Genomic DNA, 25229 nt, shown 5'->3' with positions numbered 1-25229 from the left:
TGCTCCTGTCTGAGCAGTGATGGGACTGCGCATGCGTGACCTACAAGTCATGCATGCGCACAACGGCCCTGACGTCCGGCGGAGGGATCCGAAAGGGGTTGCGATACTGGAGCAGGAGCATTCACCATCTGAAGATGGCAAATGCTCCTGTAGTCAAGCTCAGAAAAAATTAGATTTTCGGAGCTTGATGAATTCTGTCCCCATACTAGTGTATGGGGACAGCGGGCGATTACACAAACAAAAGGAAGGTAAGTAATCTTCTGCTTTACTTTCTTGATGAATGGTATTTTCACCTGCTTTTGTGAAAATTAAGTGATGATGAATAGGCTTCTTTATTTGTTTTGTTTGTTTCATAGTATTCATTATGTACATAGGGCCTGATTCAGCACAGATCACAATTGCAATTGTAGTTGCGTAATCACACACAATGCAGCTGCGAAAATATGCGAATGTCAGCCAGCATAGAGACACCCACTACTGCTTTCTAACATCCGAAATACCTCGCAGTCCTGCGTATACATCGGTACCATCGAAGCACATCACGCACAATTACAGCAGCTCTGACCTGTCTCAGAAATTGCAAGTCTCTTCACATGCAGTGAGTACTCAAGCCACGTAGGTAATCGCAGTGGCTAATTTATGCACGCCCATGAAACGGTGTTCAAATGGACAGGCAGGCCTGTGTTTCTGCAAACACTCCCCGGTCACCACCCCCAAACACTCATGGCCTGTCACTCCACTCTTTGATTCCTGTCTGCGTGCGTAATTGCAGTGCGATCTCCGAGCATGTGCAATGCATATGTCTGCACACTACTCAACAATCGGTCAATCTGCATATGCAGTTGTAGTTGCGATCCATGCTGAATCAAGCCCATTGTTGTATTTGAAGGGTGGGGGGCTGCGCTCCAAAAATTCTTGTTGTTCTGTTAAGAAGCAGCCACAGCAGTCTCCTACAGTATGCCTGTGGGGGGAGCGATCAAGCTGATCGCGCCCCCAACTGGTTATGTGCCAGGCTGCGTCCCCCCCTTGACAGCGCACATCGCAAAACTTCATTATTATTTTTTACCTAAGGGGTGTGGCCACGCCTCCCGCGATTAGACCACGCCCCATTTTTTACTGGGGCCCGGCGTGGCTCTTGACGGGCCTGTGAGTGGGTGCCCGGAGCTGTGGACAAAAAAGAAGGTCCCTCACCTTTACCTATCATGTGGGGGATGACATCTTCCTCCATGGAACAGCTGTGGAACGTCAATATGGAGCTGAGGTAGACGAGCTTGGATCTGCAAAGATTAAGGCTTGTCAAATGGGGCTGGGGCGATTTGAATGCCGCACGAGTCAATCAAAGATCACTGTGTCACAGATCCTCCCTTCGCGTGTCTAATATTAGATGCTGCCGACTGGAGAAACTCAGTGACCGTGAAGTTCAGCGGCAACGAGGAAGAGCTCCAGCGGCTTAGGAAGACACCAGAAGATGCCGAGCACAATAAGAGAAGACAGCATCTGGGCGGCAATACTTTGAGAACACATCAGATGCCAAGTGTAGCCAATGTGAGGAACCGGAGAGGACTGCAGCGGTGGAATGCAAAAGAGCAATATGAAGCTCCCCACTGCAGCCTCTGTGCTGGGAGGTGGCCTTGGTCCGCTACTACTTATATCTAGACCCCAGAGGTGACGGGCACAAGATCTGTGGGTGCAGTCAGACCTTTAACCTGTATTAGTGCTCCTGAGCATTTGTCCCAGGTCACTTTCCTCTGTGTCCCACCTTAGTGACCCTGGGCGTCGGGCCCAGGTCACTTACGCAGCAGTTTGGTGGGCGCCAGTGAACCTGAGCATTATGTCCAGGTCAATAAGTCAGCGTACTCCCTATTAGTGAGCCTGGGCACTAGGCCCAGGTCAGGAAGCATCTGCCCTAATAATCTGGGCAGATGCTTCCTGGGAGATGCAGACCAGTAACCACCCCATAAAGCCCGTGTCTCACCATAAAGCACCATTGGTTAACTAAGTGTGAAAGGGTTGTCCAGCTCCCACACTTCTATATTTCCATCCCCTTTTCTCTCATGTGCAGGGCTGCTTGGCCTCCATGCGTACTGTACTCCAGCCCCTAGGAGCTAGAGGCCAACCGGCATAGATAGGAGGGAAAATCCTTCAAAAGTACTACCAGCTAGCGAGCCCAATCTTGTTTTGTCATTGTGTATTGTTTATTATAAGAAATAACTGTCTCATACATTTCTGTCGTTTATTGGTATCAATATATTGCTTTGTTTATTGTTAGTAAGTTAGTGCACCATACCTATAGTTAGTGTTGTATTGCTAATACACTAGGCCTGGTTAGATTTAGGGAGAATTGAGGATACCACCCTTTTTCACACCAGGTAAATTATCGGGGCTAAATTAATTCCCCCCTTAGTTGAGTTAGCTGGCTGTGTGTAGATATAGATCAGATGTTGTTGGATAAACATTGTTAGGGCCAGAAAGATGTAGATATTTGTTTAGGTAGTGTGTCCTTATTCTTCCTTCTGGGTGCCAGTGGACCTTACACTTCTGCGTAAGGTTGTAGCATTACCTAGTGTGTGGACACTTAGGTATGCATTCGGCTTTCTGGTGGTTTGGCTGCCGACGCTCCCATTAGCGGCGACAAAATCCTGATGCCGATCAGAAGCCCGGTTTCGTCATCTCGACCGCCGGGATACCGAAGGTAAGTATCAGAGTTTTAGGGGGGGTTAGGTTTAGGGTGCGGGGTAAGGGATAGGCACTAGGAGGAGAGTTTGGGTTTTGCACTGGGGAGGAGGAGTTTAGGGTCAGGCACTAGGGGGGAGGTTAGGCACCTGTATTATAACAGCTGGAATTCCGAGCGCCGGCATCTCATACCGATTCAATTCCCACTCATAGGTGAGATTGGGGATGTGAGGTCAAGTGTACCAGGGATGATTATCCATTCTACTCCTAGAATAGGGGTGGGCAATAAGCGGCCCCCCAGCTGTTGGAGAGCTACATATGCCTTGCCACAGTTTTGCTATTTAGCAATGATAAAACTGTTGCAAGGCTTGCTTGGATTTGTAGTTCAACAACAGCTGGAGGGCCGCTTATTGCCCACCCATGCCTTAGAAAGATTGTCTCTGTTGAAAATATGGTTGTACAGGTTGATGGTGTGGCAGAGTTACTTGTACACACCAGAAGATGCCCTGAGACAATGAACAGCCCAGTTGCTTAACCAGTGGAGTGGTTTATTGGTAGTAAAATTAGAATAGCCAAACTCACTGTTATACACACTGGTTAATGTAGCGGAGCGTGGTATCATACAGCTCACCAGCTGGTGAGTGTATGCAGGAAGTAGGTAGCGGTGCAGGGTGAATGGAACACCTTTGTGGAAGCTGTAGAGTGATAGTCTCACAAAGCTAAATAAAAGACATGCATCTTCCACTATGGCACTCTAATACAGTAAACAAGATGGTGCCACGCATGGGCAGTACTATGTTAGGCAGCCATCTTTGTGCAGGACATGAAGCCTCCCTGGATGAGCAATATGGATTCAGTGCAGTAGCCCTCTCCATCTTCAGCCGCGCTATAAATAAAGGTGCCCAACCTGTAAACAAAGAGGGATGGAAATAAATGTACTTTCTTTCTGTTGTGTCTAGGTAAACGCCTTGGCGCTTTTAGGGTCTTAGCCGAATGACCACTTGATCGCTTGTGAAGAACATGTGAACGAAGTTTTCTAGGGAATTGCTCTGAAGAGACTCTCTTCATCATGTACTAACAACCTTAAAGTACAGCCAACTTTGCAGGGTAGAATATGTGCTAGTTTTATTCCAAGAGAACACAGTAGTATGTGTGCCATCTTGACGCTAGATCAAAAGTAGTATATGTATCTGGTTTACACCAGGTGATTTGCCTTAACAGTGTTAGTAGTAGAAATGTGCGGTTTGGTTTCCACTGGAACCAAACACAGCCAAATTTAGGGGTTATGGGTTGAACCAAGCTGGGACTCGGGTCTTCCTGCCATGCTCGGATCTCAAAACGAGGCAAAACATCATGTTCCCGGAATCAGATCTCACTTGTTTTGGATTGCATATTAAAGTTTCTCCATTTCAAACTGGAGACATGAGGGAGAGAGGACCTCATTCAGAGCCGGTCGCACAGAGCGTGCGGTCGGTCTGAATGAGGGGAGGACGTCTTGAATTTTTAAGACGTCCTCCTTTGCGGTGATAAGGCCTTATGACTGCCTAAGGTGATGGTCTTGACCATCGCGGCTTACGACGAGACCCTAGGGTAGGGTCTCCCTTGTCATAAGCCCCGGAGAGCTTTCGGCTCTGTCTGAGCCGGAACCTCTCCACTGACATCACTAGTGATGTCAGTGGGGCCGCCCCCAAATGGTAGGCGTTCCCATGGGAACGCCCCCATTTTGGCTGCCACCCCCCCGGCCCGCCTTCCAAACGGGGCGAGCTGTCAATCAACATCGACAGCTCGCCCCCTTTGGATCGAGACCCGCTACGGCCGGCGCTGTCGGTCGTAGCGGGTCTCACGCATGTGCACGACGGCGCCGGCGCCGTCGTGCGCATGCTCTGTGGGGGGCCATCTACCTGGTCCGAGCGCATCGGCACTAACGACCGGGTCTGAATGACCCCCAGAGTGTGGGCGTATTTATAATGGGTGCAGGCTGTGCGATGCACATGGGCCCCTGGGTCCTGCACCCATATTTGTTTATACTTACCTTTCTGCCATCTTCAGAGTGCTGCTCTCCACCAGCTCTGGACCAGCGCTGCAGAGCAGCAAAAATCACAGTAAAAATGGCGGCGATGACTCGCGCATGCGCAGAAAAGAGGTCTTGGGAATAAGACTTAAAATGCCCCTGGGGTATAGTGGTAAAAGAAAATAAATAAACGATTAAGAGCACTGTCTAGGCAAGAGCACTGTGTACTGGGGGCAGGCTGCAGCACTCTGTGAGGCACAAAAAAATGCCATAGGGGTGGACTGCAGTGTTGTTGTTTGTTACTGTCAAGCATACTGGGGCACTTTTTAAAAACAAAACAAAAAAAAGATTAGGAGCACTGTGTTAAAGAGGCACAGTCAGGCTCGGACTGGGCAGCTGGGGTATCTGTATATATGACTCGTCTCACTCTCCAGTCCACTATAGACCAGTCTCCTCCAAACCAGCAGGGCTCCTTCCCTGGGGGTGCAGCTGAGGGCTCCTTCCCTGGGTGTGCAGCAGCAGCAGGGCTCCTTCCCTGGGTGTGCAGCAGCAGCAGGGCTCTTTCCCTGGGGGTGCAGCAGCAGGCCTCCTTCCCTGGGGGTGGGGGTGCAGCAGGGCTTCTTCCCTGGGGGTGGGGGTGCAGCAGGGCTCCCTCCCTCCTCTTGAATAGTTTGGCACTGCCACTTTTTTTTTTTCACCGGGCCGGGTCGGCTGCCTGACACCACACTACCCACAGCCACGCTGCTCCATCTCCGCTTAAAATGGCTGCGGGCGTGGGGTTATACGACATTGTGTGACCTCTGACGTCACGTTAGGAAAGCCGAAGAGCCGGGCAGTGTCAGAGCTCAGCGCTGCCTGGCAATAAACAAAGCCATTGTGCATGCACTGGACAGTCTCGAAATCCCAGATATTGGAACATCCAATCCCGGGATTGAAATTCCGGTAATTTTGAGGCCAAATCCCGGGATCCCGCTAATCCTGATCCCGGGATTGGCATCCTTAGGCCCTATACTCATGTCTACAGTGACTTGAACATCTTCACAAAGAAGGAAAAAAAATATCAACTAGTTTTTTTTTTTTTTTAACCAAACTTTAGGGCCGTATTCGATTAGGTGTTAAAAGTTGAGTTTGGTGAAAGGCGTTCACATAGCGAATTTATCGCTTCATTTGCCAGTTTTGATGCAATCTTTTTGCGTACTTTCTCAATGCACGCTCCCGCTTTTCGCCCTATCCAGTTGCAAAACACGCTAAAACATATATGTGCGATAATTGCGAAACTAGCGAAAAGTACAACACATTTTGGGGAAATCAGTATGTACCCCATAAAAACCCTAACGGACACTGGAAATCAATATAGAAGTGTATTACTAGCCCTAATAATAGTATTTTGGGTTCTTAAACTTATGGTGCCCATACACGGTGCTACCACATGATATGCCGGCACCCCCCTCCACCATCTGAATGGGATCGTACATCACATCCCAGATCAGATGAACCTGCGAGAAGATCTGGAGATGCGATGTACAATCCCGTGGGAGCACACAGCACGATATCAGGTACGATATCATGCCCATACACGGCACGATAGGACACCTATGGCCAGCATTAGTCAAATGGCTGTTACATGCATATTTGCAAAAGTGTGGAAAAATTATATAAAGCAATTTCTTATGGAAAAAATAATTGCTGTAGTTAAATTGGGGGTACATTAAAATGGGTGCTAGTATAGTGTTGTGTCTCTAAAGTGCAGTTTTAAATTTTTTTAAAAATACACCTGCTGCAGCCACTTCAGGAGCGTATCTATAATGGGTGTAGGGTGTGCGGTCCACACTGGTCCCCGGGTCCAGGGGGGGCCCGCTCCACACACCTTGCACCCATATTATCTAAAACTTACCTCTCCAAGGTCCCGCGTCGGGTGTTTCAGCGCTGCTTAAAACGCCAGAAAATTGCCATTTTTCTGGCATTTTGCACATGCACAGGAGGAAATTGCCGGGAAAATGACAGCCATGCTTTTTCCCCGGCAATCTGTGCATGCGCAGTAGACTCTGGGCACACTCTAGTCGGCCGTCGGGGAGAGAGGAGGGGGCCCCGGACGGAGTATGCACACGGGCCCCCTCCTCTCTTAAGATGCCCCTGAGCCACCTGCAACCCTAAAAACACCAGTCCCAAAAATACTTGACCCAGTACTTTAAACCCATTTTCCAACACTTTTTACATTTTCACCCCAAAAATGACAAGTCATTATTAGGGGGAATTAAGCTAATTTTTTTATTTTGTTTTTGCTTAATTAGTCATTAGGGTGGTGTCCAAAGGGTTCTGAACCAAGGGCCAGATTCACTATGGTACGCAGATCAACTGCGATAGTATGCTTACCCATTGCGATCACAAGACCTGATTCAGTCCCGCTCGCTAGGATGCGTTCGCATGTAGCCTGCTGATGTTTGCAATGTGCGCATGCGTATAAGATGCAGTGCGCGTGTGCGAACTAGTCCATACGATTGCAAAGCGTTTGCACCCTGTATATAGATGCCTTGCTAGAATGAGTGACAGGACGAGCCGTTTGTGGGTGGTGACAGGGGGTAGACAATGGAAACAGGGGTGTGGTGGTGCGAACGCAGGCGTCTGTACGTTTTAACGCCGTTTCAGGGGCGTGCATAATTAAGACGCAGCGTCAGCATACACATTACATGGCTGATTTACACACTGCAGCACTCGCAGTGGTTGCAGTAGGGAATGGTCAGCCACAAGAGTTGCGTATGGGTCCGATGTTACTCGATGTTACCAATTGTTTCCTACACTTCTTGGAGATGACGTGTTACTAAGGGAAAGTGAGCGTCTTGTGTCAGGCTGGTGGGCGTCTATATACACACCGCGATCGCATGGCAGGACACAGTGGGCGTGCTAATGTCTTGCTGTGCGATTGCGGGATTTGCATACTTATGGCAAGTAACGCATCTAGCGAGCGGGTCTGAATTAGGCCAACAATGCAAACTCAGCACTACGTAAGGACGTTCACTTCACATTGCACACATCCGTAATACTTAGCAGAATAGTGAAACCATGGGTACAATCGAGTACCATAGACCATGGGTACAATCGAGTACCATAGCAGCCTCACGCACACAGGGCCGGCGCTACCCGCTCAGCACACTCTGCAAAGCAGGGAGGCGCCAGGCTCTAGAGGCGCTCTGCTACTGTACTTGTCCTTGCCACAGTAATGTGCCCTGTTGCTGCCAGATGCTGCAGTCTGTCATGATACTGTACGACAGGCTGCAGCCACCCACAGCTAATGCGAGCAGCCAGGATGATGGTTGCCATGGTCAAGACCATCGCGACCATCGGGCTTGCGACGAGACCCTTGTGGTATTGTCTCGTGGCTGCAAGCCCCAGAGAACTTTCGGTTCAAACAGAGCCGAAAGCTCTCCCACTGACATCACTTGTGATGTCAGTGGGGCCGCCCCCAGATGGTAGGCGTTCTCATGGGAACACCTCCGTCTGGGCTGCCACCCCCCCGGTCCGCCCATCAAAGGGGGCGTGCTGTCACTCAACATCGACAGCACGCCTCCTTTGGTGCGAGACCCTCAGCGCTTGTGACCGGGTCTGAATCAGGCCCTATGTCATACTTGCCTACTTTTGAAAAAGCATTTCAGGGAGATTGTGAAAGCAGCACCTATGAGCGCGTGTTACAGTGGGCGTGTACTGATAAATCTGAGAGGCGTGTCATACATGTGATAGGCGTGTACTGATAAATCTGAGAGGCGTGTCCTAAACCTGACTTACATCCGCATGTAAACCAGCCCAAAAGCAGTTAGTAAGATCTGTTTGTTGATGAAAACACACTGATACTTTTCAGAAATTCATAGGGATCATTGTGCCTTATAATAACCAATGCAAGGAAATGACACTAATGATCCCATTTGAATGTATATCTCTGTTTTTTAATATAACAGCTTCATAATGGGGGTAAGGATGAAATGAGGGAGATTGCTAGACTCTTCAGGGAGACAGGAAGATTGCTACTATTTCAGGGAGTCTCCCTGACAATGAGGGAGAGTTGGCAAGTATGCCCTATGTCCATCTATGTACAGGACAGTGCTAGGTCCTTCTGCTGTTTCCCCAGACTGCTCCAATGATCTGGAATGGTGCCCACGTCTGACATATGTACATTTAGTTCAGGCAGGATGGCCCTACTGCCGACTCTAGTGCCTTATTGTGATTAATGGTGCTGTATATGCTGGAATTAATGGACACTCACAATATTTTGTATAACACATATTAAAGCTGGATAAGTGCTATTTATTCTCTCTTCAGCGACTGGCCACACACATTCTAACATCAAGCATTGGGAGACTCTCCCCTTTAGAAATCCTTTGTATGCCACTGGTGGGGGTCACTTAAAGCTGAGTTACACCTACACCCCGCCATTAGCACAACATGTGCGGCGTGCGCGCTTACGCAGTTCACATGTTTTTCCCCGGCCGCTTTCGCTAGGTGATGCTGCACCAGTGGTGCAACAGGTTCCATTACCTCACTAAAATAGAAAATAAGAGCGCATGTGAACAGCTGCTGGTTTGAGTAATTTTATAATTATTGCACATTTCACAAGTAAAAACTGATTTTATTCAAACTACACAGATGGAAACTAATTCATAGGGCCTATTGCCACAATATTGGTGGGTACACACTACACGATATGCTCCCTGAGCGATATCGTGTAGTGTTGTCCCCGGCAGGCTGTGCTCAATGTCGTTCATGACATTGAGCACAGCCGCTGAACGATATCATTAACGATATCGTTCAGCGCCGGGCTCTCTCCCCCATTCCCTGACATGCAGCAACCTGACGAGATCGTCAGGTTGGCCTGCATGTCAGCCCGATGAACGATAATGACGAACGACCCGCAGGAACGCGCGTCGTCGTTATCGTTCATCTTTTTGGGGTTAAAAATGGACGATAAAGTGGACGACTGAACGATAACGATATCGTTATCGTTCAGTCGTCCACTTTATCGCCCAGTGTGTACGCACCTTATATCTGTACAGCACGGATCCGGCTCTGAGTACACATAAACATTCAGAATGCCGATCTTATTAGCAGGAGTATAGGCAGCAGAGATGTGGCATAACTATTCCATCACAGCCAGTAACATGCGAATGCAACAGTTAGTAATAATATTCAGTCACAGCCAGTTAGCGTGCAGATGTAAGGGTTAGTAATAATACTCAGTCACAGCCGGTTAGCATACAGATGTAGAGATCAGTAATAATATTCAGTCACAGCCGGTTAGCGTGCAGATGTAGAGATTAGTAATAATACTCAGTCACAGCCAGTTAGCATGCAGATGTAAGGGTTAGTAATAATACTCAGTCACAGTGTCGCTTAGCATAGTCATCCAGCTACCTCGGTGCAACCTTTTGGACATAAAAACACTATTGTGAGGTGTGAGGTGTTCAGAATAGACTGGAAATGAGTGGAAATTAAGGTTATTGAGGTTAATAATAGCATAGGAGCAGAAAAACCTACAAATTCTGTGATTTTAGCTGTTTTTATGCTTTTTTTCAAAAAAATACAGATCCAAAACACAAAACCCAGAACCCAAAACACGGAAGGGTGGTTTTGGCAAAACCAATCCAGATCCAAAACACGAAGAAAGATCCAGATCCAAAACCAAAACACGAAAAGTGGCCGGTGCACACCCCTAATATATATATATCTCTCCACAATCCAATAGTCCGGCACTCCCTAATTTCAGAAATGACTTTACCCCGTTGCCAGCATCAGCATATCAACACAGACCTGCTATAATAAAGGAGCAGAGTATATGCGGCACTCAGAGGCTTCATAAAACACATAGCACAAGTCTATCTGTGGCCCTGACGAAAATGCACAGCCATTAAAACGTTGACCACAGGAAGACTTGTGTTATGTGTTTTATTGAACCTCTGAGTACGGCATATACTCTGCTCCTTTATATATATATATACAAATATATATATATATGTATATATATATATATATATATATATATATACATACATTGTTTAAATATATATTGTACATATGTAATATGGATACATGTTTATGGATAGGAAAATAAGTTTCCCAAAGCAATGTATTGTCGGAGGATTGTCATCTATAAAATCATTCTCTAAGGTCTTTCCTGTCTCCAACATGCATGCATAGTGAGGGCCAGGGTACAAGCAACTTGTCCAACAGCAACCACTGTTAGGGAGATGGGAGAGGCCTAGCAGTCTTTTAAAGAGGAGGAGAACCTGCCGGGCCGTTGGGAACAAGATAAGAATGCAGAGGTGACAGAGCGAGGGTGCCAGGGCAAGACAGAGCAAATCATTTGAAGACTAAACAAGAGAAACAAGGAAAATCACAATGTGAAATATCATCATGGTAGATCCGCATCAGAGATTGATGAGAAGTTACTGTTAAACCATGAGGTCCAAGGGACCCACGCCTTGAGAAATACAGAGGCATTCAGCAGGATGCCTGAAATATATTCCATTTGGTAAATATACTATACACGACTATAAACTGGGAAAATAGAGGAGGGGGGATTTTAAGAAAACCTGCAATGAGACAAGGCGCAGCACACACAACATGTGAATGTAATATGAAGGCATGCTTGGGGAATTCCAGGATAGGGCCCTAGGGATCTTTTTAAAATGAAAGGCGATATGTTTAGGGATGGGGGGTTTATAGGGAAATAAAGCAAGCAACTTCAAATTGAAGTTGCTGTCTATAACTATATACATATCAGACCAAGGGACTGCATTGGGCCACAGCGCCATATGGGGATTTGCAGAAAAATATCTATTGCACTGGAATTTACCATATAAATTTCAATCATGTAACAGAAGCCCTTAAAAAATTCCCAAATGTTAGTTGTCAATTTTTATGCCACAGAAAAAATGGATTCAACATAGTAAAGGAGAAAAAATATCTGTATATGACACGCTTAAGTTTAAAATATAACCTTTATTTAATCATACATAAAATAAATGTAACATTTAAAATAACAAAATATTAAAGATAGCCATACAGAAAAGTGTAAGTTAGTTTGAAATGTGTATTAAAATACACCCTATATGCCTGGGTCTGGTCTTGCTTTTTCAATATAAATATTGGTCCTTAATTCATGAATGACTTCAATGTGGAGAAATATACAGTATGTGGGTTATGACGAGTACTTTATTTTGTTTATATATGCAGACTCTTATAATCAGTGTCTGTGAGGGAAACTGTATCCGAGGTTCTTACAATGTTATCACTCAGAAAGTACATTGCAACAAATGTAACGATTGGTCCCATATGGAAATTTGCAAGATATACAAACTTGATTTAGTCAGTCATTTGCTTAATCTGTGTCTCACTGAAAGTGTCATGACTTTAGTGAAGTGTTAGGTATTGTTGTGAGATGAGCCATGTATAGATCGGGTAGCTGTGACTTTGAGGTGGATAATGAGAGACACTACCATAGTTTTGCTATGAGGCTAATCCTCTCTAGTTATGGTCCTCACTGGTGAAGCCTTACACATCAAATGCAGGCAAACCATGCCAAATTATTAACATTAGTTTTGCAAGCTGTGTGGATTGGAAGAGATGCCTTGATGCTATTCTGCTGGTGCTAGGGTTGGCACAATGTGACACCCCAGTGACCCTAGATGTATCCGACTGCTTATAATTAATTATAAATCATGTGATATTATATCTATTAAGCACCACATGCCTTACAAGGGCCTATGTGAAGATACATATGCTATAAGTTCCTACTATAGTTATGCATATAGTGCTCTTCTAATAAAGGGGCAAAAAAGGCCAGAACAAGGATTTCTCCATCAGCTTTCCGAAGAATTGAACCTGAGACTCAAATAAAGCTAATATCTTAGCCTTTAGATCTCCATGAAAGACAAGAGCAACTGTTTAGGAGTGATGTCTCCTCTTTTTAGTTGATTGATGTTTCTAGGGTCAAAGTAAAAAACAAAAAATGAAACAGAATAAAACCTACCTCATGGTACAGGGTTTCAATTAGTACCTACCGATTACAGGGAGATTTTCAAACACAGGTCCCCATTGTACAGTTGGTATCCAGGCTACAAAAATAGTTACCCTGTCAGGATTCTCATCATAACTAAACAACTATTTGGTCACTTTAGGTCAAGGGTGTTGTATTTGTTGAAATATGGATCTCGCTAAAGTGCTGCCTCCATGATGTTGCTTTTAGGGAAGCATCTTTCCTTTACCAAGATGGCCTTCGTTTGGTCTTCTGCGCATGCGCAGCACCATCTTGTTACTGTGTTAGAGTGCCACAGTGGAACACAGATGTATTCAGAGAGACCCTGCAATATACCTAATAATACATCCTGCTAAGGCACACCATTTGATAGTATATGAACCGCTACCCACATACATCACCGGCTGGTGATCTGTATGTTCAGCTCAAGCTCTGCTCCATCCAGGATATTGTGTGTGTATATAACTGTGAGCAGGGGCAAACGCAGGATTTTTAAGGGAGGTCCCATACATTTTATTTATATATATATATATATATATATACATAAATACACACAAGCATGCACACATACACATGTAAGCATATTTATCCACAGCACACACATGAACACACAGCATACATACACACACACATGAAAGCAAGCATACTTACAAAACCGAGGGCTGAGGAGGGGGGAGGAGGGTCGCTGCCGGGGTCCAGCAGAGCTGCTGCTGCTACTCAGCAAGCGTAGTTGCTCCAGCCTCGGCCAAATCCTCTGCAGAGAGCTCTGCCAATCAGAGCTCTCTATCTGAGGAGCGACAGCTCCATCGCACCCGGCGCCGCGGGAGACCCGCGGCCAATGCATGGCAGCATTCAGAGACGGAGACAAGGCTGTCTCCGTCTCTATGAAACAGATTTAGTCCGTCGGCGGGGGGTTTCTGAGTACTCAGAAACCCCCCCTGCGTGCGCGCATGGTGAGTACGGTTGTACAAAGATACTGCAGCATAATAAGTCTTGAGCTGTTTAGTACAGGTTGGGTATGAGATCCCAGCTGTAAGGATGCCACTGGTTAGAATACAGACAGCGGCATCCCGACAGTCAGAATCCTGACACCCATAAGGAAATAAGGTAAGGCTAACCCTTACCCCTACCACTAACCTTCCCTCCCTGGTGCCTAAGCCTAAACTCCCCCCCTAATGCCTAAACCTAACCTCCCCTTCCCCGCACCCTAAACCTAACCTCCCCCTTAGTGCCTAACTCTAACCCTCCCCCTAATGGCTAACCCTAATCCCACACTCTATTCCTCCCCCTAACGCCCGATACTTACCTTCGGGATTCCGGCAGTCGGGACTCTGGTGCCAGGATACCAACGCTGTCGGTATTTCGGCACCGGGATTTCAGCCGTCGGCATCCCGCACAGCCGGATGCAGACTTCATACCGTTTAGTACATCTGGTGAATCCGCTGGTGTATCCTGGTGAATCCGCTGGTGTATACTATTTACTTTGCATACCAGTGCCAAATAGCACACACATATAAACAGTATTTAGAAAGATACTTAGTTTAATAATAACATGTTTTATTCATGAAAGGGCGGATTTGTTTTTATTTTACTTACTGTAAGCCCATATACATCTGCCTTCTTTGTCTTAAGTCATGGACTAAAGACAGATGGTCTCCTATTTCAGGCTTCACAGAGCAGATGCAGAATTTGATATTCATGAAGCTTCAGTGATTCACCCAGCAAGTGTTAAAGTATAGCAAACAGACAATTAATATAACAACAAAATATAATTGGAGGACCAACAACTAACTGCAAAATATACCGTATCCATCCACCTTGATGGATGGGGTGCTAGGCCAAAAAGAAGCCAATCGCAAGCTAAAATATACAAAATTCCAGACAGGTCAATCCGCACATCATAATTTCCAAATACACTTCTGGTCATAGAACTGGCTTTAGAACACCTACATTTTTTCACTTTTTATTGAAATGTAAGCAATTTAAGTCCAGTACATAACACAGAACAAAAACAAGCAGTAAACTGTTAAGCCGGGTACACACTAGACGATATGTCATCCGATCTGGTCGGGCACATAGTCTAGTGTGTACCCTCAATGTCATTGACAATGCGCGCTCATGCAGGTCCGACGGGTGACATCGTTAGCGAGGGCCATGCTGCCGAATGGAGCATGGCCCTCACCATTGCACCATCATTGCCGGCATTGGCAAGTGTGTATGCACTTGCCAATATCGGTACCCCGCCAGGTGCTGTAGCTTATGAGGTCAGTACACACTAGACATCCCCGGCCTTTAGAGGTGAAAAAAAAAAGTTCAGGTTAGCAAAACTGAAAGACAATGTAGATTTCAGAGTTATAAAAAAAAAACCTTTTTCATGAAATAAGTAATGGGTTAGGAACTTAAAATTGTTCTGCAGTAATGAGAAAGAGTCTTGTCTTGGCCATGAAGAACCGCCAGTAGACTGCTAAACTTTGGACAACTTAAAATCTTTCGTTCATCATGCAGTGTTATTGTACGACATTGAGTATGCAAAAGGATGGTGGTTCTCGGCGTGTATAAGCCCAAAATTTAAAAGGGAGATGCTTTTAGTAAGCGAAACACCAATGTCTGGCTATTAAAAGCATTGCCCTTTTAAATTTCAGGCTTAGAAACTTGGTGAAGTACTGTCTTTTATAAGCCCATCGCTGTCACAAACCGCTCATGTGAACACTGGGGGACCGTTCACTGAACTTCTCCCATCAACTGTCCATCATCCCTGTTCTGTTCTGGATGGGTTCCTGCGGCTATTTCCTTCTGGTGCAAACGCTGCTCCGATGCCGGTGATAGCGTTTCACGTGTTTCCGGTTTTGGTGTTGTCTCCTGTCTGCTTTTGTTCCCTGCCGTTTGTGTCATCTAGGTGGTACGGTCCCCATATCCACGCTCTGCCGTTTGTGTAATCCAGGCAGCACAGGCAGCACTCAGTGTCCAGAGTGCGCAGTTCAGCGTACAGCTGCTTTTGTCAACCCGGCGGCACAGGCTGCACTCCAGCGTCCAGTTACTTGTGTCAACCCGGCGGCACAGGCCGCAATCCAGCGTCCAAAGTACGCAATCCATCATACCACCGCTTATGTCAACCCGGTGGTACAGGCCACACTCCAGCGTCCAGTTGCTTGTGTCAACCCGGCGGCACAGGCCGCAATCGAGCGTCCAAAGTACGCAATCCATCATACCACCGCTTATGTCAACCCGGTGGTACAGGCCGCACTCCAGCGTCCAGTTGCTTGTGTCAACCCGGCGGCACAGGCCGCAATCCAGCGCCCAAAGTACGCAATCCAGCATACCACCACTTATGTCAACCCGGTGGTACAGGCCGCACTCCAGCGTCCAGTTGCTTGTGTCAACCCGGCGGCACAGGCCGCAATCCAGCGTCCGAAGTATGCAATCCAGCATACCATTGCTTGTGTCAACCCGGCAGCACAGGCTGCACTTCAGCGTCCAGTTGCTTGTGTCAACCTTGCAGCACTGGCCGCAATCCAGCGTACCATCCCTTGTGTCAACCAGGTGGCACAGGCCACACTCCAGCATCCAAAGTACGCAATCCTGCGTACCACCGTCTGTGTCAACCCGGCGGCACAGGTCCTTCTTCAAACGACCGCTGCCAAGGCCGAATCTTGTTCTACGGCCCACAGGCAACAGCCTGCCAAGACTGCTAAATGGCCCAAAGGCCGCATCTTGTTCTACAGTCCACAGGCCACAACCTGCCAATTCTGCTACACGGCCCAAAGGCTGCATCTTGTTCTACGGCCCACAGGCCCCAGTCTGCCAAGGCTGCTACACGGCCCAAAGGCCGCATCTTGTTCTACGGCCCACAGGCCACAGCCTGCCAAGACTAGTACACAGCCCAAAGGTCGCATATTGTTCTACAGCCAACAGGCCACAGCCAGCCAAGGCTGCTACACGGCCCAAAAGCCGCATCTTGTTCTACGGCCCACAGGCCACAACAAGCCAAGGCTTACCAGCCCTCAAGGCTGCTGAACGGCCCAAAGGCCGCATCTTATCTCATTACCCTCGGGCCCCGACTAGTCAAAGACTTACCAGCCCTCAAGGCTGCTTCACGGCCGCCGCTAGCCAAGTATTCCAGCCCTCAAGGCTGTTGCAGGACTATACCCACAAAAGATAATACCAGCATCTCCACAATTGCTTAGTAAATAAACCCATGTTACACCAGTTGTCAAACATAGCAGAGGAAGCATGATGTTCTGGGGTTCTTTTGCTGGATCCCGATTCAGTGATTTGCACAGAGTGGCTGGCCCTAAACTAAAAGTGCTGCCACAGCATTTTGCCATACAGTACCCCGTGGTCTATGCCTAGTTGGTCAAGGGTTTATCCTACAGCAAGATAATGACCCATAACATACCTCCAGGCTATGTCACAACTACCTTTGATGAAAAGAAAAAGATGGTATGCTTCAAATAATGGAATGGCAGCACAGTCTCCAGACTTCAACTCCATCACATTGGTTTGGGATGAACTAGACAGAAGGATGAAGGACCCTAATTTGTGGGAACTTCTGCAGCAGTGTTGGGAAGAACTTCCCGAACACTATATGATTTCCATTGTAGAATGAATGCCACTAGCATGTTTGGTGTCAATATCTGCATAAAGTGGCTATTTTAAGGGGTCAAACATTTATATTAAAGGGCCTGATTCAGATTTGGGAGTAGAGTAAGAAAGAGCAAGTAACTGTGCACATGGACAAACCATGCTGTACTGCAAGTGGGCCAGATATAAAATGTGCAGAGATTTAGATATGGGAGGGGTGTGTCCAAACTGAAATCTAAATGTAAAAATAAAGCTTTCCAGCATATGTGGGCTACATGCATAAGCAGCCAGTATTTACCCTGCATGCAAAACAATACATGTATTTGCACTCCTTGTATTGTAACATGGTTTGTCCAGGTACTCAGTTACTTGCTCTATCTTACTCGATTCGCAAATCTAAATTAGGCCCAAAATTTGTTAAAATTATTCAATAATTTCTTATCTTCAAATGTTTATATGTTGTATGTTTTAATATCAAAGTACATTAAGATATTAAACTGCGTGAATTCCAATAAAAACTAGAAAAATGGGCATGTGCTAAAACTTTGACTGTAGTGTATATTAAAAGGGTCAGACACAAATAAAAAATATTTGAGCATATTGATATTTTTGGAACCATATGGAAGTTTATTTGTACAGTAGCATGACACCCTTCTATGTACAATGCTACATAATATCTTGGTGCTTTATGAATAAATAAATTTCAATAAACAATAATAATTCTAATACCTTTATATAAAGGTCGATAATTGTATTACCTTGCATTCAGTTGATTCATGTTAGGGATATCTGCAAGTAATCCTCCTTGTTGTAAATGCATCCAGGCCCTCTGTATATCAGCTGTTAGTAAGTGATATCCATCAGTCAACAATGTCTATAAACAGAATTAGAAAAAATGTAATAGGTTTGAGAATATGAATAATTAATGAAAAATACCTGCTGTGGTATCAGGGGTACCTTATGTCCACCACAGCATAATGTCACCAGAAAAATGCCCTAATTTACCATTTTCTAATACTGGTTCAATCTAACAAATGGACATTTTTTGTACAATTTTAAATTAATTGTACTGGAAATTAAAAAGGTGAGTAAATAACAATTGTTTTCAACGTTTTACTAAAGTATGGCAACGCTTATATGTCCTCAAACTTGCTTTATGATCCCCCCATACTCCCAATGTGTTTTACACCTCCTCCTATCCCCCTGTGTTTTATACCCCCATATCGCCCCCAACATTCTTTGTCTGCCCTTATCTGCCCAACATATGACCACCTTATCCCACGTGTTTTATGACCCCACCATTACCCCATGTTTTATGCCCCCCTATCCCTCCAATGTGTTTTATGACTACCCCCCCTTCCCCCCCCGTTTTTTAATTATGCAGGTGGCAGAACTCTCTCCAGTCACCATCGGTCTGCACTGCACAGTCTGGGGGTGATTCAGAGGTGGAAGCAGCTACAGTAGCGAGGGACCATGGCCACAGATGTAAGTGGAACTGCGTCTTTAGACACAGTGGCTGACACCGACACATCCACGACATGCCCCCGCCTGTTAGTCACCCACACCTATTACCAACCTGAAACCCCCATCAAAACAGCATGGATCTTTGGGACGCATGCACTATTCATCTTGGACAAATGCGCAGCGAGAAAACCTCTGATGCAGGAGGAGGGGCTCAGGGGGGGGTGTTTGCATTTCACGGTGGAGGCATATAGTAACTGCTGAGCATGGGATGTTCAGCTGTTGATTACATTAAACCAGATGGCAGCTGGCAGCACGCTCCCCCTCCAGACTGGGCACTAGGCTGTAGCCTGATCAGCCTTGGGAGCCAGACACTGAATTCTGACACAAGAACATATACATAACAAGGCAAGTATTCTAAGGGGTCAATCCAATTAGCCTCGAGGGGTGCGAGTTGCTGTTGCAACGGCGTTAAAACGCCGACAACGGACCGGCACCTCGCACTCTTAACGCCCGCTCTGAGGCAGAATTCTGCGAATCCAGGCTTCCGTAAAGTGCGTCCATTAGGATCGACCCCTAAGAGCAGAAAACTAGTAACAAATTATTGTACATATACAAAGCATACAAAGCATCTATAAAAACGTTGTGATCATTAAAGCCACAATTCTTTTTCACAATAAATAACACTGAACAAAATAAATAATTATTAAGAAAATTATAATAAAACTGTATGTGGACTGTAGAGACAAAAACAAAACCTCTCTCAAAAAGGAATAGAGGAATTATGCAAAAACAGGGGATCACTGATAACCTTTGAAAATGGATTGCATTTAAAGTAACACTGTTGTCCTGGCTTTTGTCTGTTGTTTCTGCTATGCCAATGATTGCAGTACAGATTGGTGATTTGTACAGTCCTGAATATAAAAGTTCAGTCTCATTTCAAGTCTATTTTGATAGATCATAAATGCCAACTGGAAGCCATGGAACTGCTTACAGTAACATGTTGGGTCTTAAGACAGAGCATAGTAAAAGGCCCAAGGTCTTTTTATGTACTATTCTTAGTTTATGGAAAAAGGTCTACCGCCTATCAGCGGGAAAAGAGAGCTGATGACAGACTCAAGTAGCTGCAGAAATCATTAATTACTAAATCACATTACAATGTATTAATTACAAATCTACTGAACTGCTTGCGAGAGGTCCAGTTTCTAGCATTCTGTGCTGTATGTTGACCATTATTGATGAGAAAGGATATATCTCCCCATTTTGCAAGCATTTAATAGTGCACATGCACCTTAGCAGGCTATTATATACAAATAATCAGACATCACAGCTAATGTTGTCTTACTACTAATATACCCCTAACAGTCCCAAATTTGCCCAGATGGTCTTTATTTCTGTGGTGAAAGTGAGTGGGGTCTTAATATAGAGGTGGTGGCCCGTAATTTGAAGGTATTGTTTGGGCAGATAAGTGCATAGCCTAAAATATGCCAAATTATAATTAGGAATGCTGAAAAGTATACAGAATAAAATAAATTATAAATCATATATTATATATGTAGGAATTATTATTATTATTATTATTATTATTATTATTATTGTTATTATTATTATTTGTTATGATCAACTTTTATTTAGTGCCAGCATACTTTGCAGTATTTTTCAATGGGGACAAAATCAACACAAACATATAAATAAAACAATAGATATATACATAAATCAGAAGTATGATAGGTACAATTTGGAAAGATAGAGGGATACAGGATGAATTGGGTAAAAGTGCAAGTGCATATAATAGAAGATCTGAAGCTGATTTTCTAATTTCCTACAAAAAGTAACTGCATAAAATGTGTTTTAATTAAATCTCTTCTCATCATTAAAAGTTAGTTTTATGATAAATAGAGTGCTGCCAAGGAAAATACATTTAATAAACTATATAACCCATAGGGCTCTATTTACTACAATCCGGGCTCTGCTCTGCATGTTAGAGCGGAGCAGGAGTCCGGTAACCGGGAGATACCGGTTACCCTTATCACAGGGGCTCCCCAGGTATTTTTTTCACAATTTATTTTTAGTAACTTGCACAGAGATCGCATTTCCCATTACAATCATGGGAAATGCGATCTGATTACTAAAAATAAGTGATAATTAGGGCTTGGAGTAGAATTTTACGAATTCTACTCCAATTGCCCTGTAGTAACTTTAGGTGAAAATAAAATAATGTGAAAAGGGTGTGAAAACACCCTTTTTCACTTTATATTAGTAAAAATAATGATAATAAATAGAGCCCATAGTCAGGTCCAGGGTAGTTTACAATCCCAACACTGCTGCAGAAGGTTCTCCAAAAGGTCTTACTAACTATTATCAGGCCCTAAGTTTATTGTTTTTGTTTTGTGTTTTTTAATATTTAATACATTGAAAAATCTAGCAGCCACTTCAAGAAATGGTCAGTAGCCAACGCCCTCTTTAAACCACATACAATAAACTTAGGGCCTAATTCATCAGCGTAAGCATTTGCAACTTTGTACGCAGATCGGCCGATTGTTCAGTGCTGCGCATGCGTATGCACCGCACTGCGCAGATAGGAATCCATCACAGAGTGAGTGACAGGCTGTGAGCATTTGGGGGTGGTGACGGGGGAGTGGTTAGAAAAAAGCAGGCGTGCCTGTCCGTTTGAACGCCGTTGCTTGGACGTGTATAAATTAGCCACTGCGATGGCATACGCATTTTGAGCACTCGTTGCGTGCGACTAGGCTTGCAGTTTCTGCAACTGGTCAGACTGCTGTAATTGTGCATGACGGGCCGATGTGCTTCGATTTATACACAGGACTGCGCGGTATTACGGATATGAGAAGGCAGTAGTGAGCGTCTCTATGCTGGCTGAGCTGTAGCAGGCATTAACATATTTTGCAGCTTCATTGCGTGCGATTATACAGCTGCGATCACAATTGTGATCCGTGCTGAATCGGGGACTTCATTTGCAGGCAATATTTTGTAGTAGCTATTGCACTTTTATAACCAAAATGTACCATGTATGTAAAATAATAATATTTAGTAAATCATTATTTTTGTTGTACATTTAATAGTAATAATTCACACACTTTGTTTTTATCTCTGCATGACAGGTGCAGTTTAACATTACTATACACTTAAGTATATGTTAAGTAAACTTAAGGTTATTGTAAATATCGTTTTCATCATTGAAATAAATAGAAAAGAACAAACTTGTTTATGTGTCATTTACTTTCTGTTTTTCATTTTGCAGTTTCAAATAAATAATAGACTAACTCGTTCAGAAATTGTTGAGTAGGTTTCTAAGATAGTAAAAACATGTATTTACATAATTGCACAGTAAAGGACATGAATCTGTCTTCTGAAATGACAATGCTTTACCTGTCTGATTGCAGGATAATCTCTGGCAGCCATGATTGAATCTCTCAGTAACATAAGTATTACGAGGCAGAAACTCTCCATCACTTTATGATTCCAGTTCTGCATGAACAGCTGATCCCATATTAGCAACACTGCAGGCATATCTAGTGAGTTTACAAAGCACTGGATAAAAACAAGATGATTAACAACTCCATTTTTTGGAAGTGCTGCTATTCTTCAGTCTTGAAATACCTAACATTAATAGTAAGTCTTGAGTAAAAGCCTGATTACAAAGTACAGTTACTAACACACATAAAATAATAGGGAAAATTCGGCAATAATATTGTATCCTACTCTCCTCGGTGTCATAAATGCCCTAAGCTTTTGGAAAAGTTTCTGTGCACAGATCTAATGTGGTCATTCAGACCCAGGTCCGGGCGTAATGGGCTCCGTTTTGCTGATTTCGGAGTGATTTTGACGAGATAGCGGCGAGATTTGAAGGCAAAACCAGTTCCATTTAAATCTAGCAGCTATTTCTCTGGATTCGTGCCGAAACCAGCAAATTGGAGCTTATTACATTTTGGTCACAATGGGCCTGATTCAGAGATGGATGCAGTGTACACAGCAGCTCCATCTATTGTGTGTAAATATGCTAATGTTTCAGGAGGGGTCTTATGTAAATAGACGCTCAGTTCAAGCTTCCATGATCAGCTGCTGCGTCCGAGGACACAGCATCACATCACCTGTGAAAACATTGGCAATCTGAGTAAACCTAAGGTTACGCAGGTTGGCCAATGCTTTCACTCTGCCAGGGCCATGCGCAGATCTCTCACCATTGGTGTTGTACGCAAACAGTCGGGTTTGCGCACAACACTGAATAAGCCCCAATGTACTAAAGGCAGGTAACTTGATAATGTCAAAGGCTGTTTCTCATGAACATAGGTGTTGCACTGTAGGTGAGGCACATTCAAAATGTGCAGGGAGATAGTTGGGAAGAGGTGTTTCCTAGCGTCACTGTAAAGAGAAAGCTGTACAGTATTTGTTTGCTACATGCAAAAGCAGCCAGTATTTACCCTGCATGCATGCAAAAAAAATAATACATTTGCACTTTGTGCATTACAACATGGTTTATTCTAGGAGTTAATTGCTCCTTGTTTGCGCCTTATTTTGATTTGCTCCTAAAGTACATGCCTGAGCGAGCGGCCAGGAGGCTGGGCCGGAAAATAGATGCGGGCGCCTCATTCAGAGCAAGCGCTCACATTTTGCGAGCGCCTCTGAATGAGGTCCTCTGTGCAATAATCAAATCAAGCAGTCGATTATTGTCAGCTCAGCCTGATTATTGAACAAAGGGCCTGATATACTGCATGTTTGTACGCAAATGCCAATGTTTACGCAGATTGAGCGATTATTAGCCATGCGCATTAGCCATTGTGCACCGATTATATTGCAATTACGTTCACACAGAGGATTAATTTCCAAAGTGACAGGTAGTCAGTGTATGGGGGAGGTAATGTGGGGTAGCTAGAGAAACGTAGGTGTGTCAGGACTGTTTAAACACTGTTTTCTGGGTGTGCAAAAATTAGCCACTGCATTCTTGCCTGCAGCAGGAGAGTTCTCTGCGTGTCTGGAGACCTGCTATGTCTGCGACAGGTTAGACCTACTCAGGGGCGCCGAGAGGGGGGTAGCGGGTACAGATTACCGGGGCCCGGGCTTCCTGAGGGGCCCGGTGGGGGCCCGGGTCCGGTGCCGCTCCCCCTCTCTCACAGCAGCCCAGCACACAGCGTGTGCTGAGCTGCAGTGGAGCCTGCTCGTGGCTGCTGAGCAGCAGCCACAGCAGTCTCCTATGCCTGTGGGGGGGAGCGATCACACTGATCGCGTCCCCCCTGGCTTTGAGCAGGGCTGAGGGGCCTCAGAGTGCCCCCCTCCCCAGCGCGCAGAGCGGCGCTGCAAATCTTTTTCTTTTTTTTTGGGAAGGGGCGTGGCCACGGCTCCCGCGATTAGGTCACGCCCCCTATTACCCAGGCCCGCCGCGGCTCTCAGCGGGCCTGGACCTACTCAGAAGGCTGGTGGCCGCCTGATCTGCATTCAATGTTTCAGATGTTTCTGGTACTGTGCATGTGCAGTGGATGTAAGATGCTTTCAGTGAGCGTCTCTATGTACTGGATAGCAGAGGAAGTCAGTAGCATATTTTTGCAATTGCAATCCGTGAAAGATCACAACTGCGCTTGCATTTGCATACAAACATAATTCAGCCCCAGAGTGAACCTAGCTTATCTCTGAATCAGGCCCACAATGAGCATGCTCCAGTAAGTACATGGACTGTTAATAGACAATAATATTTATGTAGATGGCTAACTTACATTGAACATCAGTGATGCAGGTGATAGCACAACGATGGTCAATCAGCATGACATTAAAGAGTGTGGTAAATTTACATTGCCCCTGATGAAATACTGTATTAGACCAGCACGCCAGACATTACAGGCTGAAATCACAAACTTCAGGCAGCAAACACAAGCAGGAAATTACAGTCTATACTGTAATACTGTAGCCATTATCAAACATATACTTTAGTTATTTAGGAAACAAATATTATTTGTGATTTTTAATGCTTTAATTAAAACAAAAATGTAACATTTGTTTTAGAAAGGAGAACTGAAAGCTAAATGTGGGCTATCAGTTTCATTGCAAGCTGGCTCAGACATGAATATGATAAATACAACTGATAATAAGTGAATTATTAAAGTACAATGGTTTGCGGGTATAAAAAAATCATGCCCTTTTGATTGTGCAGTAAGTCCACGGCTAAGCACCCAGAGCAATGGGTTAACATGTTTGCTGTGGCTGCAATAAAGGCAGAAAGCCCTACTTAACTTGGATATCTGTTCGTGTCTCAGGAGGAGGTGAACAGAAAACAGCGTGCAGTCTGCGGGCTTATCGTGGGTTGCAATTGAGTAGCCTCGGGCACTGCTTCGAGACTAATTGAATCCACCCCTTAGTGTTTTTAAGTGGTAAATGCATTTAGATCTGAAGAGGCCCTTCAGATCTAAAAATTAGCGTGCGTGACGCCATCTTGCGAATGGCAGCTAGACTCCATCTTAAAAATAAGAA

General features: G+C 45.0%; 1 protein-coding gene across 4 annotated transcripts in view; it reads right to left on the bottom strand.

Annotated features, from left to right (window-relative positions):
• LOC148506705 (uncharacterized) overlaps window positions 1-25229 on the bottom strand; it is a 383360-nt gene that overhangs the window by 180819 nt on the left and 177312 nt on the right. For all 4 annotated transcript variants that reach the window (XM_088446314.1, XM_088446317.1, XM_088446315.1 and 1 more), the window contains 2 exons: window positions 22140-22301; window positions 18047-18162 (listed from right to left, as the gene is read on the bottom strand). In XM_088446314.1, coding sequence (XP_088302440.1) covers window positions 18047-18162; window positions 22140-22301 — 278 coding nt within the window. The remainder of the gene's footprint in view (window positions 1-18046; window positions 18163-22139; window positions 22302-25229) is intronic.

The sequence above is a fragment of the Taudactylus pleione genome, unplaced genomic scaffold (assembly GCF_031769625.1).
Source record: "Taudactylus pleione unplaced genomic scaffold, aTauple2 ptg000397bl, whole genome shotgun sequence".
Taxonomy (NCBI): Eukaryota; Metazoa; Chordata; class Amphibia; order Anura; family Myobatrachidae; genus Taudactylus; species Taudactylus pleione.
This window is presented reverse-complemented; position numbering and strand designations above follow the sequence as displayed.